We start from the raw sequence: 20,906 nt of genomic DNA on the forward strand, positions 1-20,906 counted from the left end.
GCATTACACAAACCATTGCATTGATAAAAACAATATTTCTGTATACAATTGTGCAACAGTAGAACTATACTGTAAGAAAGAACACTAATACATGACGATATCCCTTGTATTTCCTGTTAATCACTACTTATATCGAGAACTCTCTAGGATGCCGGCTGCATACAGGGCGCCGCCATTACTGTTTACACGAAGTGGAGTGGCGCGCTGTGATTGGTTGAGTGGATCTGTTGGGTTCTGCAGAAAAGGGGGACGGCCGTTTTTCGCGGTTTGGAAAAAAAGCGAGTAAACAGGACAGTGTACACGTAACGGCGAATATCGCGTTTTGCGGGAAATTGAATATGGGGTTATCAACAGTGACGAAATACAGTACTGATTTTGGCGGTAACTCAATTTTTTTTAAATGGCGCTTATCGCGTTTTGGAACCAAACTCCTCATATGTCAAATGTTTCAGATGGTGGAGGGATTTTAATTTTTTTTTATTTTAGAAATGTCGTCCTGCCTTTTAGATGAGCTACATCATGGAGTATGTGACTGAAAGGCGTGTGGTTACGTTGTTTTTTTAAAAACTTATTACAGGACCACTGTAGTAGCCAATCGTCGTCGCTGTCGGGGGTTTCCCTGAACAGTGGAGTGGAAAAAACAGTTAGTCGAGGAGTTTTGGCTTGTGTTGGCTTTCTGAAAAGTTCGAAGCTATGAAAGGAATTACTGCGCTTCTTTTTCTGTTGCAGGCTACAGATGTTAACACAGGTAAAACTTTTAGTTATTTATGTACTTGATGCAAATGCTCACGTCACCTATAGCCATTTATTCATGAAAATTGAAAGTAAAGCACTAACTTAGTTGAAAGGGAACCACGCACTTCACTCAAAAGGGGAATGGTCTGTGGAACAAGCAAAGCAAAAACCCCGACATTTGAAGGAATTTGTAAAACCCCCCCCCGGACAGATTTTTTCGGACCCAAAAAGAGGTCATGTCCGGGTAAAAGAGAACGTTTGGTCACCCTAATTTAAGGCACTATGACAAAGATATTAAAATAATGTAAATAAAACAGGACATGCCAAAGAATGCGTATTGCAAGATGGTGTAGGCACTAACCGTATCACTTACCGTATATACTATTTGGCGAAAATTAGATATACGGTTGGATAATTTAGTTTGTACGTTTTTAATTCGACTAATACGTTCCCACCAGTCGTGATCAATGCAAATATGTAAGTATTCCTGCAGTGTTTTATTCATAAATAACAGTACTTCCTCTCATAACGCAGTCAAATCAGTCGCTGCATGGAGTGCATAATCGATCTTAGAGCGAGTCTATGGGCCTAGTGATAATTCGGTGAACAACCGTAGAAAAGTAAACAACTTTAGTGAGGTAAACCTTAGAGAGTCTTCGTAAAGCGCTAAGAGACACTGTTAAGACCCCTGGTCTTTAGTGGTCAATCTGGTAGGGTGAGATGGGGGAAGTGGCCGCCCTTAATTTCGATTTACTTCTAAATTAGAATTAGAATTCATGCTTAAACTAATATGTTTTATGGGAAATAATTAAGAGGGTTCCATAAGGTTCCATAATTATTGGAACCCAGGTTTATTACTTGGTGCATCCACCAGAAAAAAAGTCCGAAAAGAAATGTTTTTTTTTTTATAACACATTCAAATTGAACATGAATAGGAGGGTTTCTCTCTTTCTTATGTCAATGCAGTCCACCTTACCTAAACATAGGTACCACCAATAATAATTCCTATTATTTGTCAATTACCCAGGAGGGCAACAGTGATATATTTCCAATGTCCCGTGCCGTGGATTTAAAAGTTTATGAATGAAGTCTCAAGCCTTGAAGCTAGAGATTAATCTTTAATTTCATTCTTAACATGTATTTTCTTTTGGAGTTTATTTTTATGTAGTCCTTTATATTATCAGTTCAGTGAAAATAAAATGTAAGATTACTGAGATTATTTAGATCTAAATGTAAGGTTCCCTGACATAGACACGTACACACATACAGGATTTAGTGCGGCATGTGCAGTATAGTTGTATAGGAAAGTCTTATGAATGTAATGCAATGCATATTTCTGGTCATGAAACAAATATTCTCTTGCCTTCACTACTCTACTAATGATTATTGATGTTTCCCCACAGGGTCACACTCTCTCTGGGCATTTGCAACATTTATATACGGACAGACCCAATTCCCAGAATTCAGTGGAGTGGTTATGTTGGATGATCTTCAGGTGCTCTACTATGACCGCAACATAAAGAAATGGCTCTCTCGAAGCCAACCAAGCTCAACAAATGTTGTTGAAGATTTTATCCTTGAAGGTGCAAACAGTGTGATGGAAGACACATATAATTCCATGAGAAATCCAGCCCATCGTGTAAACCTCTTCTCCAATCACACTGAAGGTGAGCTTAGTGCAACAACCAGATGTTTGACATGTACAGGTTGGTCGTTTGAATGTGGATGTGGCCCACATGATACTTCATTAAAGAAGGGCAGTGGTTGCTCTACAGCATGGTGGCTGGCCATACTTGTGCATTTCCTGTTTGCTCAGTCAGAGGACTGTTCAGAGACTAGATGACCCTCTAATCTGAATTAATTGTGGGAAACGATAAAAAAAATCTGGGATTAAAAAAAGCACAGCTCAAAAATGATAGATGAAGCCCATATGCAGGTTGACACATAGAGCCAGTTACAGCATCTGCAATAAAAAGGATGATAGTAGAGCTGAATAAATCCAGTAAATGTAAGGTCAAGGCTGGTTTATACTCCATCACTCAACTGAACTCGCAGAATGTTCATGAACGTTCTAATGGTGCCCAACATTGCAATGGACATTGTTTAATTAAAAATATATTTAATTTATGAAGTATAAACTGGTTGCAGCGATAGTTGCCCAACAAAATATAAACCAGCCTTTACAGGTACATTCACAGAAGTTAGTTACAACTAGTAGTAAGACGGAGGGCATTAAGAATGTTTCTTTATGAACGAATATTCAAAGTTTTGGCATTGGACATTTTCAATAGATGTTGCACATTCAACAAAATCTGATATTTATATTCTTTAGATCACGAATGCAATTGAGGAGGGCACTAGACTACAAATATTCTCATTGCATTTTCATGAAAGCATGTCAAGGAAGTAGGTTGATGTTTGAGACTCTTAGCTCATTTGCTTCTTTTTTTCTTTGTTTTGAAGGAGTTCATGTTCATCAAAAGCTGGGTGGATGTGTGCTGGACAATGACAATGACAAGCCCAGCCCACTCATGGGGTGGGAAGCTTATGATGGAACAGAAGTGACACGTTACGACATACATAATCGCACAGTCAACCCTCTATGGCCACAGCTTATGTGGTCCACACTGAAAGAAAAAACCTGTCAAATGATATATATAAATATTTATCAGCCTATTTGTATCCAAACGCTGAAGTACTATCTGGAGAAAGAGAAGAACATTGTGTTAAGAAAAGGTAAAGTAACCTTCTACAAACACCTAACTAAAGCACATGTTCTTTATACCCTGATATCCTGTAAAGTTTGGAATTGCTGGACTGTTACATTTCCTGTGGCCATAATAGCAGTGGGGTGCAGAAATTTGGGACATGAGACCTTTCTGAAATTCTAAAGCAAGATTGCTTTTTATTTTCATTTTTTACTGTTTATACATGAAAAAATAAGGAGAAAAGGCCCTGTGCGAAAGTATGGGAACCCTTTTGGATTATTATTTGTTACTTTTAAAAAATATGATCACTAAGGCCCAGACCCAGGTGATTTACTCATTAGGGCTTCAGTGAGTCTAATTCCAGCGCTGAAATTCCCATGACTTCTGAAGTATCCAACTGCAGTGGCTGTTCTGTCTCATGTCAACAACCATAGGTTCCTCTAAACAGTTGTCCAAGGATTTCAGAATGAAGATGATTCATTTCCTCCATCAAACTGCCTATTATATACTGTGTTAATACAAACTCTGCACACATACAAACACACCATTTATGAAAAAGATTTACAGAAATAGATTGTAGCAAGAAATTGCACAACATGGAATGAGCACCGGTCTTAACATATGTGCAACCTGTCCATTGTACAACACTGAAATCAATGTAAAACTACGCTGAGTGTTAACACTGCTACAATATGTCTTGTCTGCAATGCTATTGCCTGGTTGTAAGTAATACAAAGTAATGCAAAGTAATAATCCCCCCTCCCCCATTTCTTTCCGCAGCCAAATAGACTAAATAAGAATCTAAGGTAGAAGTTATAAATAAGTGCTTATGACCTAACGTTGTACATTGTTAAGAAACAATACCAGAGCATATAAAATGATTTTTTAGCATGGCTATATAAAAATGTATTTGGTCCTTCAAAAATCCAAGGCACACTTGACCTTGCCACACAGCACACTGTTGAAAGCCACTGCCTGAAAATATAGGGAATATGTAGCTATGAAAGGTCTGTAATTCCTACACACACCTGATATGGATTTAAATACCTTGGGAGCTGACAGTGCTTTAATCTCATTCATCTTCATTGTTTATTTTCCAATCCAATATGCTAGAATACAGTGCCAAAACAACCAAAATTGTGTCACTGTCCCAATACATTCACATTTAACTTGACATTTAATACATTTTAAATCATTTTGTTATCATGGTTTATGTTGTAGTCCCCATCATCTACATGGAGAGTATCCTGGATCCAACCTGCCCTTTGTTTTGTTTTAAATATAAATGTAAAAATATTTTCTGACTGCCTTTTCTGGATAGCAGTGGCTTTGTACACCTACTGAGCACTGGTCCTTTTGCTCTCATAACAGCCTCAATTCTTTGTGGAATGGATTCCACAAGATATTTAAATTCTTTTTTTGGAGATTCTGTTCCATGACATCATTGCCTCCCACAATTTCTTCAGATTTGTCTTCTGTTCTATCACAGCCCATCCACAAGGTGTTCTATTGGATTCAGATCCGGTGACTAAGAAGGCCACTGAAGGCCACTGAAGAACATTGAACTCATTGTCATGTTCATGAAACCAGTTTGAGACGACTTGCTTTGTGACATAGGGCATTATCATGCTGGAAGTAGCCATTAGAAGATGAGTACATTGTGGCCATGAAGGGATGCACATGGTCAGCAATAAAGCTCAAATCGGATGCGGCATTCAAGAGATGATTGATTGGTATTAACAGACCCAAAGTTTGCCAAGAAAACACCATTACACCACCGCCACCAGCCTGGAATGTTAACACAAGGCGGATTGGCTGATTCGATAATCACATGAATAAGTAGGCATATGGGTGTTCCTAATGAAGTGCTCAGTAAGTGTATGTTGCATTCCTGTGGGTGCTACGCTGTGCAGTCCTTTTCTAACAAAATTTACAGTTTAATCCCATGTGAGGAACCTGTGCTTCCCTGCATTGCTGTATAACTGCCCTTTCTCTGGCTAATGCACTGCTGTTTCCCCCTCCAGAGCGCCCCAGAGTCAGGCTGATCCACAAGCCGCGCACTGAGACTGGAGAAATGAAGATGTGCTGTCTGGCCACGGGCTTCTACCCCCGACACATCAACCTGACCATGCTGAGAGATGGGCATCCCATCCCAGATGAGGAGCTGATTCTGGGGGAGGTGTTGCCCAATGGAGACGGGACCTACCAGACAAGGAGGACCCTGAGTATCCGTTCAGAGGAACTGAGAGAGAGACATCATTACACCTGCTCTGTCACACATCTTACACTGGACAACAAGCTGGACATAAACTGGGGTAATTCAGACAATTATATGCTCTGCAACACATTATTGTAGACTCATTGGGATAGAGTGGAATAATTAATTAATTATCCTTACCCGCTTATCCTGAATAGTGTCGCAGGGGGGCTGGAGCCTATCCCAGCATACATCACAGGGCACACACACCATTCACTCACACACTCATACCTATGGTATATTTAGACTCTCCAATCAGCCTAACCTACATGTCTTTGGACTGTGGGAGGAAACCGGAGTACCCGGAGCATGCAAACTCCGCACGGAGAGGCCCCGGCCGACCGGGATTCGAACCCAGGACCTCTTTGCTGTGAGGCGGCAGTGCTACCCACTGCACCATCCGTGCCACCAAGTGGAAGAATATTTTGCCCAATTATTTTTGTTAAGACTGGTAGCTTGAGGTAGTTTGAAGATGAACGCCATGGCCTGTGTATAATATATATACTGATTATGTCACTATAGTACACTAACACTACTACTACCTCTTTACAGAACCAGAGGAAGGCTCAGATGTTGCAGTCATCAGTTCTCTGGTTGTAGTGCTGGTTCTGGTTCTTGTCTTTACCATCCTTTTATTTGTCATCTATAAGAGGAGACGCAGAGGTGAGAAGCAATATTCATGGGGATGTCTTGAATGGGGAAAGGGTGAAACATTTGTATCTTGATCATTTTGTCTTTTTGCAGTCACTTTGTAGTTTCCTTGACCTCCCTGGGAATTGACTCTGCATCATGGCTGCTTGCTAAAGGTAAGTGAAAAAGTATTGCACTTATCTTCAGCTGTGTTTACAGTAGAGTATGCTCTTCTGCCCTTTTAGAAGATGTATCACTGATAGTTTGTCCTCTCAGTTTCAGAGTCAGAAGACACAGCTTCATGCTCCTCTATCTTCACGCCACAAGTGCGGGCTATTATCTGTGCATCAACATATAGCCTACATATACAGAGAGAGAGACAGCCGTCCAGCCAAATGGAGGAACCGGGCAAGAAGGACTTTCATCAGGGAGGTTACCAAGAACCCAGCGGCCACTCTTTGTAAGTCCTCTGCAGAGATGGGAGAACCTGCTGGAAGGACAACCATCTAAGCAGCACTCCAAGCCTTTATGATAGAGAGACGTCTATCCTGTCATCTCCTGTGCCATATTCCTGCGGTGTTCTTTCTGGTGTGATGAGGTTAAAGGTGAGAATCGTCTTAAGAGCTGCACTTGAAGTCATGTGGGAGGAGCTTCACGTGTGGGCAAACCTAACTGTAGGCAGACCCCTTCTGACAAACCATTCCAGTCCAAGTCCAAGTGGAGGCTTTGCACTGTGGTGAGTTGCAAAACTGTCAAAAGATAATATATTCTCTCAATATTTAATTAGATAAGGTTCTTTCAGATTAAGTTTGAAAATATTTACTGGAGTATACATGTGAAAGTGAAAGTGCGAAGCTGTTGTGGTATTTCTTATGGGCTTGTTTTATCCTCAACATTCCTGACTCTTAGTAGTTATATTTGAGTATTGCTATAGTCCTCTAATCTCTGTCTACTGTATGTCTTTAAGAGGCAGATTTATTGATTGGAGTACATTGGGATAACCTATAATCAAGTGTGTGTGCGAACGAATGATTCAGAGATGAGGCTGGCCAAGAAACAGCTGAGCAGCCAAGTGTCCAATTACTTTTGTTCCCCTAAAATGTGGGAAATATGAATAAAAGAACTGTAATTCTTACACACATGACCTGATATGGATTGAGATACCTTCAGAGCTGACTGTTTTAAATGTAAATTATTTTTCTGAATGCCTTTTCTGGATTTTAAAATAACCGTTTCTTTCATTTTGTGTTTTAACGGTACTGATGCTTAAACTGTTTCAGGCTGATGTGAATAACTTTTGGATAAATAACGATTTATCCAAAAGAATCATGAAAACGCATATTCAAAGAGGACCTCATCTTGTTATGCTCACAATTTTAACCATCATACCAAAAAACACGGTCGGATCCCAAGAACTATGGCGAGTTTCTGCCACGTCTTTTGTAAATTGTGTGTGATTCAGAGGTACTCCATGGTACTGGGGCTTGTGAAAATGGACACCAGTCTCCTTCATCAGCCTGGCTCATTTCTGACATTTGCACATTTGCTAATTGTGATGGGTAGTACCTTGGGACTAATCTGTAATATTGATAATGGTTATAATGAGATGAATGATATTGGATTGTAAAGTAATCCCTAGCAATCTGTATTTTGATACTTGAATGATTCTGCTTTGTATATGGATGTATGTAAGTAATGTTTCATTTTTTTCTTTGTCCACGTTTGTGGTAAATGGCAGGCATTTATATAGCGCCTTTATCCAAATCGCTGTACAATTGATGCTTCTCCATTCACCCATTCATACACACACTCACACACCGACGGCGATTGGCTGCCATGCAAGGCCCCAACCAGCTCGTCAGGAGCAATTGGGGGTTAGGTGTCTTGCTCAGGGACACTTTGACACAGCCCGGGAGGGGGATCGAACCAGCAACCCTCCGACTGCCAGACGACTGCTCTTACTGCCTGAGCCATGTCGCCCCCTCTTTTTTTGTGGGAAAAAGAGATCTGGCGAGTGTTTGAAAAGCTTCACAGATCAAGGGTACTCATCCCTGACCTGTCTTGGGGGTGAAAGCTGAACTGGATCGGACTGAGAGATCAAACTCAGATCGGATCTCAATACAGGCACACATAAACCGATTGTAAATAATCTTGAGCTTCCAGTCTTTTTAAATTTTTATTATTTTTCATAATTGTACAACGAATAAATGATGAAAAAAATGGCAACAAATGTACTTTCCTTGATTTATTTGCTTGGATCAACTTTAATGGGACATCAGTTCACATTTCCTTTCCATTTCAATCTGTGTTGATGCTGAATCTATGATGTCCTTGTTGTACTATATAGACACTTGTATGTATGTGCATCTTGGAGGGTTATTTCAGAGTGTGTAAGGACACTGTAGTGCATTCTGGAACTTTAAGGCCAATGTTTAGTCTGTTCAAACCTGCCATCTGCTGTACTGTATTCCTACGGCTGTTCTCTATGGCGGACCCCCTCTGTCAATCAGGTCTATTCCAGTCCTAGTCCAATTGAGTTGCTAAACTGTCAAAAGAGAATTTTTTGCTGTTTCCTTTCTAGCAGGTTTAGGTTTTGGAATCAAGGTATGGCCAATCTATGACGAGAAGTAATCACAAGTGCTGCAACACACTGAAAACAGGAGACATTTACAGCCCTCCAGGACTAAAGTCTGACCACCTTGCTAAAGTCTAAATAAACATTCTTCTTTCTTTGATTGGTGTCGCTCTTTAGATAATGTGATAGCCCGTTACCATGCAGGGTGGCAAGGTGTGATGAACAATTTAAGGTTCTAATTGGTTCTATAGGTGGTGACCTGTTCCAACTTTATTAAATTGGACAGCACTGCAGCCAGGCCAGTAGGCAAACTGTTGTAGAAACTGTATTGTATTCAAGTACTTAACTCAAGTTTCTGTTGAGCCAGACATTTGTGTCAGTGGACAGAAATGGCAGACTTTAGATTTCAGACTTGCCTGCCTGCACCAGGCAAGTCTGTGGTTTGGAGCGAGAGGATCTGTTGACGGACCTTGCTGTGGCCCGCGGTGTGTGGATTGTCCAGTGAAGAGACAGTGGGACATGCTTCACAAGCATGCACACACACACACACGCGTGCACACACACGCATATCCTCACCCTCATGATGTTCTCTGCCCTCCTGAGGGAAACAGCTGTTTGTTTCAGTACTGCTGCAGAGCCATCACTCCATACAGGGAGAGGAAGGTAAAATCCAGAAATGCATATTTTGTATAGTGGACTCCAAAATGAATGATGGGCAAGAAATATATGCACACAAACACACTGTCAGCACTTTATTAGGTATTAATTAGACTTCTGCTGCTGTATTAGGCTTCTGCTGCAGCTGATGTAGCCTATCCTCTTATAGGTTTGACATGTTGTGTGTTCAGAGATGTTCTTCTGCATACCACTTTTGTAATGTGTGGTTATTTGTGTTACTGTCACTTTCCCGTCAGCTTCGACCAGTCTGGTCATTCTCCTTGGACCCCTAATGAACACATTTCTAATTAATTAAGCATTTCTGTCTGCAGAACTGGATCTTTTTTGTTGTTCACACCATTCTCTGCAAAATCTAGAGACTGTTGTGTGTGAAAATCCCAGGCAATCAGCAGTTTCTGAGATACTCAAACCACCCTGTCTGGCATCAACAATCATTCCACGGTCAAAGTCATTGAGATCACGTTTTGTTCCTCATTCTGATTGTTGATGTGAACTTGAACTGAAGCTCCTGACCCGTATCTGCATGATTCTATGCATTGCCCTGCTGCCACACAATTGGCTGATTAGATAATTGCATGAATAAATAGGTGTACAGATAATTTAGTGATCAATTAAAATAGATTTCAATGTAACCGGTAGTGCGAGTAGACCCATGATACAGTAAATGTTCCAATGTCAGTCTTGGGTAAGCCATGATGGAATTTACACGGTGTATTTTCTGTCTGTGGCTAAGAGGCTGCCATTCCTCTTGCGAGGACAAAAGCATTGTATTTTCAAAAATGTTGTGCTGTATGTCTATATGTTAATATATGTCAAATGTTTCAGGTGTTGGAGGGATTTAAAAAAATGTCCTGCCTTTTAGATGAGTTACGTCATGCGGCGGAAATTTGGGGGGATTTCCGTATACAGTTCAACGTAGAGTGCAAAACACAGCCCAGGAGTTTTGACTTGTGTTGGCTTTCTGAGAAGTTCGAAGCTATGAAAGGAATTACTGTGCTTCTTTTTCTGTTACAGGCTACAGCTGTAAAGACAGGTAAAACTTCTCGTTATTTATGTACTTGATGCAAATGCTCACATGCTACCTATAGCCATTTATTCATGAAAATTGAAATCGAAAGTAAAGCACTAACTTAGTTGAAAGGAAACCACACACTTGACAGCTGTGGATGTTTATGAGGTTAAGTAGCATTAATTTCCATAGGAATGGGTTTACTTAGCGAATTTAACTTTTACCCTACTTGCTTTCATGCAAATGTCTAATATAAAAAAAAAACAACGAATAGCCTAATAGCCTATTACTGTAAAACCAAAGCCAGTTCATACAAAGGAGGTATAACGGTAGTCAAAGGTATTAATTTTAATTTGTAACATAATGTAATCGACATATTTGTGCTGAATCGCCTTCCCGAGCAATGCATGTACCGACAGGCTAAGTTGATCTGATTTCAGCTGATAACCTGCTTGATATGAAAGTTGTTGTCAGTCCCCAAGAAGGTTAAGACGGAAAGCACCTGGACATGTTCTGGTACTGGACAGGACCATTGCGTGGATCTTCTGGCTCCAGTGTGCACAAACTCAGAAGGAGGTGCCTGGGCAGTCGAAACCATTTTTATACCGTCTCTGGTCATTACCGACTCGTGAGCCTCAACAAAGAAATTGGCTCAGTCTTTGAAGATGCGCTCTCTCCTAGTACCTACGCCATTCACCAAATCTTCTATTAAAGCAATGAATGTAAATGCAATGTAAAGAGAGTTCAGCCGTAGCAATGGAGGTCTAAGCTATGATTTGTACGCCCGATTAACTCCAATTAAGCACTAATTAATCAGAATTACCCGAATGAAACAGCACCAATTTCAATGTTGAATCCAGTTGTGTTTTTTATATGACATGAATAATTGTAATATTCAATTGGCTTATTAAAATAATTTTCATTCATTCATTTTCCTAACCCGCTTATCCTGAACAGGGTCGCAGGGGGGAGCCTATCCCAGCATACATTGGGCGAAAGGCAGGAATACACCCTGGACAGGTCGCCAGTCCATCGCAGGGCACACACACCGTTCACTCATACACTCATACCTATGGGCAATTTAGACTCTCCAATCAGCCTAACCTGCATGTCTTTGGACTGTGGGAGGAAACCAGAGTACCCGGAGGAAACCCATGCAGACACGGGGAGAACATGCAAACTGCGCAAGGAGAGGCCCTGGCTGACAGGGATTCGAACCCAGGACCTCCTTGCCCTTCCCACTGCACCATCCGTGCCGCCCTAAAATATGAATATGAATGAGTTTAGTGTTAATGTGTCTAATTTTATCCAGTAAGAAATTATGGCCAGTTTGCCACTGTAGTGACAAAGCAGTTTTATTTGTCATATTTATTTCTACTGTACCTAACAATTCACCCCAACTGGTTACCTGTTAGACCCAGTCTGGACCCTGGCTTGGACTTCAAAGTTTATGAATGAAGCCTTGAAGCGAGAGATTAATCTTTCCCTTTCATTCTTAGTGTGTATTTTCTTTTGGAGTTTATTTTTATGTAGTCCTTTATATTATCTGTTACGTGGAAATAAAATGTAAGATTACTTTATTCACTGACATAGACACACACACACAGACAGTTGTCCTTGCAAAGTTTGATTGCAGACCTAAGGATTTAGTGCTGTATGTGCAGTACATGTTTCCAGTTGTATAGGAAAGTCCTTAGAATATAATGCAATACATATTTCTGGTCATTAAACAAATATTATCCTGCCTTCACAACACTACTAATGATTGTTGATGTTCCCCACAGGGTCACACTCTCTCTGGGCATTTGCAACATTTATATATGGACAGACCCAATTCCCAGAATTCAGTGTAGTGGTTATGTTGGATGATATTCAGGTGCTATACTATGAACACAACATGAAGACAGTGATCTTTCGAAGCCAACCAAGAAATGTTCCAGATATTATCCTTGAAGGTGCAAAGATTGTGATGGAAGACATTTATAATTACATGAGAAGTCCAGCACACCGTGTAAACCTCCTCTCCAATCATGCTGCAGGTGAGCTGAGTGCCACACTACCAGATGTTTGACATGTACATGTTGGTCTTTTGAATGTGGATGTGGCCTGTACTGCCACATGATACTTCATTAAAGTATTATACAGAAGGGCAATGGTTTCTCCACAGCATGGTGGCTGGTCATACGGGTACATTTCCTGTTTGCTCAGTCAGAGGATTGTTCAGAGACTGGATGACCCTCTAATCTGAATTAATTGTGGGAAACAACAAAGAAATCTGGGATTTAAAAAACCACAGCTCAAAAATGATAGATGAAGCCCATATGCAGGTTGACCCTTAAAGCCAGTTATAGCACCTGCAGTAAAAAGGACGATAGCAGGGCTGAATAAATCCAGTAAATGTAGGGTAAAGGCTGGTTTATACTGAAATCGCAGAATGTTGATGAATGTTCCAATGTTGCCCAACATTGCAATTGTCATTGTTTAATTAAGAATATATTTTATTTCTGAAGTATAAACTGGTTGCAGTGACGGTCTCCTGATGAAATATAAACCAGCATTAATTGGTACATTCACTGAAATTAGTTCCAATCACAGCTAGTAGTAAGACAGAGGGCTTTAAGAATGCTTCTTTATGAATGAATGTTCAAAGTTTTGGCATTGGACATTTTCAATAGATGTTGCACATTCAACAAAGTCTGATATATAACTGTATTCTTTAGGCCACACATGAAATTGATGAGGGTACTAAACTACAAATATTCACATTGCATTTTAATTAAATCATATCAAGAAAGTAAATAGGTTGATGTTTGACTCTTGGCTTATTTGCCTCTTTTATTCTCTTTGTTTTGAAGGAGTTCATGTTCATCAGGGGATGGGTAGATGTATGCTGGACAATGACAAGCCCAGCCTGGTCATGGTTTGGGAAGCTTATGATGGAGTTGAAGTGACACATTACGACATGCATGCTTGCACAGTCAACCCTCTATGGCCACAGCTTATGTGGACCACAAAGAAAGAAGAATCCTATCTAATGGATTATACAAATGTTTATCAGCCTATTTGTATCAAAACACTGAAGTACTATATGGAGAAAGAGGAGAACATTGTGTTTAGAAAAGGTAAAGTAACTTTCCACAAATGCCTAACTAAAGCACATGTTCTTTATACCCTGTCTTTATACTGTACAGTTTGGAATTGCTGGACTGTTACATAACCTGTGGCAATAATGGCAGACATACAGTGGGGTGCAAAAATCTTTTGCTCTTTATACATGATAATAAAGGAAAAGGGCCCTGTGCAAAAAATTGAGAACCCTTTTGGATCATTCTTTGTTACTTTAAAAAAGATGATTACTAAGGCCCAGACCCAGGTGATTTACTTGCTAGAGCTTCAATGAGTCAGGTGAATATAACTTTTTATTCTGAAGTAACTCCATATCTTCTAAAGTATCCAAATGCAATGACTGCACAACACACACGAACACACACACCATTTATGAAAAAATCTAATGTTGATGTACAGCAAAGTAATATTCCCCCCTCCCCCATTTCTTTCTGTGGTCAAACTAAATAAATAGGAATCCGAAGTAGAAGTTAGAAATAAGTGCTTATGGCCTAATGTTTTTCATTGTTAAGAAACAATACCAGAGCATATAAAAAGATTTTTTAGTATGGCTATTTAAAAATGTATTTGGTCCTTCAAAAATCCAAGGCACGCTTCACCTTGCCACACAGCACACTTTTTGAAAAACCACTGCTTGAAAATATGGGGAATATATAGCTCTAAAAGGGCTGTAATTCCTACACACACCTGATATGGATTTAAATACCTTCAGAGCCAAAACAACTAAAATTGTGTCACTGTCCCAATACATTTACATTTAATCACATTTGGAATTTAATACGTTTTAAATAATTTTGTTATCAAGGTATATGATGTAGTCCCCATCATCTACATGGAGAATATCCTGGATCCAACCTTTTTGTGTAAATGTAAAAATATTTTCTGACTGCCTTTTCTGGATAGCAGTGGCTTCGTACATCCACTGAGCACTGGTCCTTTTGCTCTAAAAACAGCCTCAATTCTTTGTGGAATGGATTCCAAAAAAAAAAAATTTGATTCTGTTCCATGACATGATTGCCTCACACAATTTCTTCAGATTTGTCTTCTGTTCTATCACATCCCACCCACAAGGTGTTCTATTGGATTCAGATCCAGTGACTGGGAAGGCCACTGAGGAACACTGAACTCATTGTCATGTTCATGAAACCAGTTTGAGACGACTTGCTTTGTGACATTATCATGCTGGAAGTAGCCATTAGAAGATGAGTATATTGTGGCTATGAAGGGATGTACATGGTCAGCAATAAAACTCAAATAGTATGTGGCATTCCAAGTGATGATCGATTGGTATTAACAGACCCAAAGTGTGCCAAGAACACATTCCCCACACCATTACATCACCACCAGCAGCCTGGACTATTGACACAAGGCAGGTTGGATCCATGGATTCATACTGTTGGCACCAAATTCTGACCCTGCCATCTGTATGCATCAGCAGAAATCGAGATTAATCAGACCAGGCTACGTCTTCCAGTCTTCAACTGTCCAGTTTTGGTGAACCTGTGCCCATTGCAGCATCAGCTTTCTGTTCTTGGCTGACAGAAGTGGAACCTGACGTGGTCTTCTGCTGTTGTAGCCCATCCGCCTCAAGATTCGATGTGTTGTGCATTCTGAGATGCTTTTCTGCTCACCACAATTGTACGTAGTAGTTATCTTAGTTAGCGTAGCCATTCTGTCAGCTCGAACCAGTTTGACCATTCTCTGTTGGCCATTCTCTCTCATCAACAAGGTGTTTCTGTCCATGTTTTTTGTTTTGCAAAATAGTCTGAGTGAACGCTAGAGACTGTTGTCCGTGAAAATGCCAGGATTTCAGCAGTTACAGAAATACTCAAACCAGAAATACTTCCCCCATTCTGGTTGATGTGAACATTAACTGAAGCTCCTGACCTGCATCTGCATGATTTTATGCATTGCACTGCTGCCACTCGATTGGCTGGTTACATAATAAGTAGGCATAGAGGTGTTCCTAATAAAGTGCTCAGTGAGTGTATGTTGCAGTACTGTGGGTGCTACGCTGTGCAGTAGTTACATTTATGTAACAGTCCTTTTCTAACAAAATGGTGTACATTTTTATTCCATGTAAGGAACCGGTGCTTCCCTGCATTGCTGTATAACTGCCCTTTCTCTGGCTAATGCACTGCTGTCTCCCCCTTCAGAGCGCCCCAGAGTCAGGCTGATCCACAAGCCATGCACTGAGACTGGAGAAATGAAGGTGAGCTGTCTGGCCACGGGCTTCTACCCCCGACACATCAACCTGACCATGCTGAGAGACGGGCATCCCATCCCAGATGAGGCGCTGATTCTGGGGGAGGTGTTACCCAATGGAGACGGGACCTACCAGACAAGGAGGACCCTGAGTATCCGTTCAGAGGAACTGAGAGAGAGACATCATTACACCTGCTCTGTCACACACCTTACACTGGACAACAAGCTGGACATTAACTGGGGTAATTCAGATAATTATATACTCTGCAACACATTATTGTGGAACCATTGCGATAGAGTGGAAGAATATATATACAGTGCATTGGGAAAGTACAGCGCTTCACTTTTCCCACATTTTGTTATGTTACAGCCTTATTCCAAAATGGAATAAATTCATTTTTTCCCTCAAAATTCTACACACAACACCCCGTGATGACAACATGAAAGAAGTTTTTTTGAAATTTTTGCAAATATATTAAAAATAAAAAACTAAGAAATCACATATTCATAAGTATTCACAGCCTTTGCCATGAAGCTCAAAATTGAGTTCATGTGCTTCCTGTTTCCACTGATCAACCTTGAGATGTTTCTACAACTTAATTGGAGTCCACCTGTGGTAAATTCAGTTGAATGGACATGATTTGGAAAGGCACACACCTGTCTATATAAGGTCCCACAGTTGACAGTGCATGTTGGTGCACAAACCAAGCATGAAGTCAAAGGGGCTTCCATCTGGCCACTCTACCATACAGGCCTGATTGGTGGATTGCTGCAGAGATGGTTGTCCTTCTGGAAGGTTCTCTTCTCTCCACAGAGCAACGCTGGAGCTCTGACAGAGTGACCATCAGGTTCTTGGTCACCTCCCTGACTAAGGCCCTTCTCCCCCGATTGCTCAGTTTAGACGGGCGGCCAGCTCTAGAAAGAGTCGTGGTGGTTCTGAACTTCTTCCATTTACGGATTATGGAGGCCACTGTGCTCATTGGGACCTTCAAAGCAGCAGAAATTTTTCTGTACCCTTCCCCAGATTTGTGCCTCGAGACAATCCTGTCTCGGAGGTCTACAGACAATTCGCCTGGAGTTTGCCAAAAGGCACCTGAAGGACTCTATGAGAAACAAAATTCTCTGGTCTGATGAGACAAAGATTGAACTCTTTGGCATGAATGCCAGGCGTCATGTTTGGAGGAAACCAGGCACCGCTCATCACCTGGCCAATACCAGGAAGCATGGTGGTGGCAGCATCATGCTGTGGGGATGTTTTTCAGCGGCAGGAACTGGGAGACTAGTCAGGATTGAGGGAAAGATGAATGCAGCAATGTACAGAGACATCCTGGATGAAAACCTTGACCTCAGACTGGGGCGACGGTTCATCTTTCAGCAGGACAATGACCCAAAGCATATAGCCAAGATATCAAAGGAGTGGCTTCAGGACAACTCTGTGAATGTCCTTGAGTGGCCCAGCCAGAGCCCAGACTTGAATCCGATTGAACATCTCTGGAGAGATCTGAAAATGGCTGTGCACCGACGCTCCCCATCCAACCTGATGGAGCTTAAGAGGTGCTGCAAAGAGGAATGGGCGAAACTGCCCAAAGATAGGTGTGCCAAGCTTGTGGCATCATATTCAAAAAGACTTGAGGCTGTAATTGCTGCCAAAGGTGCCTCAACAAAGTATTGAGCAAAGGCTGTGAATACTTATGTACATGTGATTTCTTAGTTTTCTATTTTTTATAAATTTGTAAACTTATTTCATGTTGTCATTATGGGGTGTTGTGTGTAGAATTTTGAGGAACAAAATGAATTTATTCCATTTTGGAATAAGGCTGTAACATAACAAAATGTGAGAAAAGTGAAGCTCTGTGAATACTTTCCGGATGCACTGCATGTATCATATATATACTGATTATGTCACTATAGTACACTAACACTACTACTACCTCTTTACAGAACCAGAGGAAGGCTCAGATGTTGCAGTCATCAGTTCTCTGGCTGTAGTGCTGGTGCTGGTTCTAGTCTTTGCCGTCCCTGCATTTGTCATCTATAAGAGGAGACGCAGAGGTGAGAGGCAATACTCATGGGGATGTCTTGAATGGGGAAAGGGTGAAACATTTTTATCTTTTTTTTATCATTTTGTCTTTTTGCAGACACTGCAGTTTCCTAGACCTCCTTGAGAGTTTACCCTGCATCATGGCTGCTTGCTAAAGGTAAGTGCATAAATATTGCATTAGCAGTGTCTCCAGTATGCTCTTCTGCCACTTTAGAAGATGTATAACTGTTTGTTTGTCCTCTCAGTTTCAGAGTCAGACACAGCTTCATGCTCCTCTATCTTCACGCCACAAATGCAGGCTATTATCTGTGCATATACATATATGCTACATATACAGAGAGAGTGAGAGACGGCCGTCCAGCCAAATGGAGGAACCGGGCAAGAAGGACTTTCATCAGGGAGGTTACCAAGAACCCAGCGGCAACTCTTCGCAAGTCCTCTGCTGAGATGGGAGAACCTGCTGGAAGGACAACCAGCACTCCAAGCCTTTATGATAGAGAGACATCTATTCTGTCATCTCCTGTGCCATATTCCTTGGGTGTTCTTTCTGGTGTGGTGAGGTTAAAGGTGAGAATCGTCTTAAGAGCTGCACTTGAAGTAATGTGGGAGGAGCTTCACGTGTGGGCAAACCTAACTGTAGGCAGACCCCTTCTGACAAACCATTCCAGTCCAAGTCCAAGTGGAGGCTTTGCACTGTGGTGAGTTGCAAAACTGTCAAAAGATAATATATTATCTCAATATTTTATTAGATAAGGTTCTTTCAGATTAAGGTTGAAAATATTTACTGGAGTAAACATGTGAAAGTGTGTTGTGGTATTTCTTATGGGCTTGTTTTATCCTCAACATTCCTGACTCTTCGTAGTTATATTTGAGTATTGCTACACTCCTCTAATCTGTGTCTACTGTATGTCTCCAAGAGGCAGAGCTGGAGAAGGAGCCTAATTTATTGATTGGAGTACATCGGGATAACCTATAATCAAGTGTGTGTGCGAACGAATGATTCAGAGTTGAGGCTGGTCAAGAAACAGCTGTGCAACCAATTGTCCAATTACTTTTGTTCCCCTAAAATGTGGGAAATATGAATAAAAGAGCTGTAATTCTTACATGACCTGATATGGATTGAAATACCTGACTGTTTTAAATGTAAATTATTTTTCTCAATGCCTTTTCTGGATTTCAGTTTCTGAATGCCTTTTCTGGATTTTAAAATGGCCATTTTCTTTCATTTTGTGTTTTAACTGTACTGATGCTTAAACTGTTTCTTGGCTGATGCATGGTTTGCTGATGTGAATAACTCCGATTTATCCAAAATAATCATGAAAACGCATGAAAAATCATGATCTCGTCTTGTTATGCTCACAATTTGAACCATCATTCCAAAAAACATCCCAAGAACTATGGCGAGTTTCTGCCACGTCTTTTGTAAATTGTGTGTGTTATTCAGAGGTACTCCATGGTACTGGGGCTTGTGAAAATGGACACCAGTCTCCTTCATCAGCCTGGCTCATTTTTGGCATTTGCACATTTGCTAATTGTGATGGGTAGTACATTGTGACTAATCTGTAATATTGATAATGGCTATAATGAGATGAATGATATTGGATTGTAAAGTAATCCCTAGTAATCTGTATTTCGATAATGTTCCATTGTTTGATGATTGATTCTGCCTTCATGAATTATTATTTTTTAAATATATATATGTATATGGACGTATGTAAGCAATATTTCATTTTTTTCTTTGTCCACGTTTGTGGGGAAAAGAGATCTGGCGAGTGTTTGAAAAGCTTCACAGATCAATGGTACCCATCCCTGACCTGTCTTGGGGGTTAAAGCTGAACAGGATCGAACTCAGATAGGATCTCAATATAGGCACACAGTAACCGATTGTAAATTATCTTGAGCTTCCAGTCTTTTTTAATTATTATTATTTTTCATTATTGTACAAGTAATAAATGATTTTAAAAAATTGTACTTTCCTTTATTTATTTGCATGGATCCACTTTATCAGTTCACATTTACTTTCCATTTTAATCTGTTGATGCTGAATCTACGATGTTTTTGTTGTACTGTAGAGACACTTATATGTATGTGCATCTTGGTGGGTTATCTCAGAATGTGTAAGGACACTGTAGTGCATTCTGTAACTTTAAGGCTAATGTTTAGTCTATTCAAACCTGCTATCTGCTATACTGTATTCCTACGGCCCCCTCTGACAAACAGGTCTATTCCAGTCCTAGTCCAATTGAGGCTTTGCACTGTGGTCAGTTGCTAAACTGTCAAATGAGAAGGTGTTCAGTGTGTGATGTAGTGGTAAGTTCCCTTCAGTTTGGACAGTTGGACAGTTTGAATCCTAGATGGAGATATGCATTTGCCTGCGGCCCAAAAGTTATTGTTTGTCAATCTTCAGTTTCCCCAGGCATTATGCTTTAATCTCCAGATCTCTAAAACAGGGTGTCAAACACAAATTTGTGGGGGAAGCAGTGTTTTTTTTGCGGTTTCCTTTCTATTAGCAGGTTTAGATTTTGGAATCAAGGTATGGCCAATCTATGTCTAGAAGTAATCACAAGTGCTGCAACACACCGAAAACAGGAGACATTTACAGCCCTCCAGGACTGAAGCCTGACACTACCTTACTAAAGTCTAAATAAACATTTTTCTTTGATTGATGTCTCTCTTTAGATTGAGTGATAGCCCGTTACCATGCAGGGTGGCAAGGTCTGATGAACAATTTAAGGTTCTAATTGGTTCTATAGGTGGTGACCTGTTCCAACTTTATTAAATTGAACAGCACTGCAGCCAGGCCAGTAGGCAAACCGCTGTATTGTATTCAAGTACTTAACTCAAGTTTCTGTTGAGCCAGACATTTGTGTCAGTGAACAGAAATGGCAGATTTTACAGACTTGCCTGCGCTGGTGCAGGTCTGGTTTGGAGCGAGAGGGTCT

General features: G+C 40.6%; 2 protein-coding genes across 4 annotated transcripts; both read left to right on the forward strand.

Moving 5' to 3' along the window:
* Positions 1-444: 444 nt before the first annotated feature.
* LOC133139503 (popy class I histocompatibility antigen, alpha chain E-like) lies at positions 445-8,857 on the forward strand. The gene is made up of 6 exons (XM_061259081.1): positions 445-748; positions 2,139-2,402; positions 3,199-3,471; positions 5,468-5,758; positions 6,259-6,363; positions 8,841-8,857. Exons 1-6 carry the CDS (start codon positions 694-696, stop codon positions 8,855-8,857), a joined length of 1,005 nt encoding a protein of 334 aa, XP_061115065.1. The 5' UTR covers positions 445-693.
* Positions 8,858-10,497: 1,640 nt separating this feature from the next.
* Positions 10,498-19,935, forward strand: LOC133139469 (class I histocompatibility antigen, F10 alpha chain-like). 3 transcript variants are annotated; one of them, XM_061259039.1, is made up of 7 exons: positions 10,498-10,616; positions 12,377-12,631; positions 13,448-13,714; positions 15,875-16,165; positions 17,865-17,975; positions 18,062-18,121; positions 18,210-19,935. In XM_061259039.1, the coding sequence occupies exons 1-6, from the start codon at positions 10,562-10,564 to the stop codon at positions 18,076-18,078; spliced, it is 996 nt and encodes a 331-aa protein (XP_061115023.1). In that variant the 5' UTR covers positions 10,498-10,561; the 3' UTR covers positions 18,079-18,121; positions 18,210-19,935. The 3 variants fall into 3 exon arrangements, with proteins under 3 accessions (XP_061115023.1, XP_061115024.1, XP_061115026.1); XM_061259040.1 differs by having other exon boundaries at positions 10,499-10,616; positions 11,033-12,631; XM_061259042.1 differs by having other exon boundaries at positions 10,499-10,616; positions 11,550-12,631.
* Positions 19,936-20,906: the final 971 nt, after the last annotated feature.

Source organism: Conger conger, chromosome 10, assembly GCF_963514075.1.
Source record: "Conger conger chromosome 10, fConCon1.1, whole genome shotgun sequence".
NCBI lineage: Eukaryota > Metazoa > Chordata > Actinopteri > Anguilliformes > Congridae > Conger > Conger conger.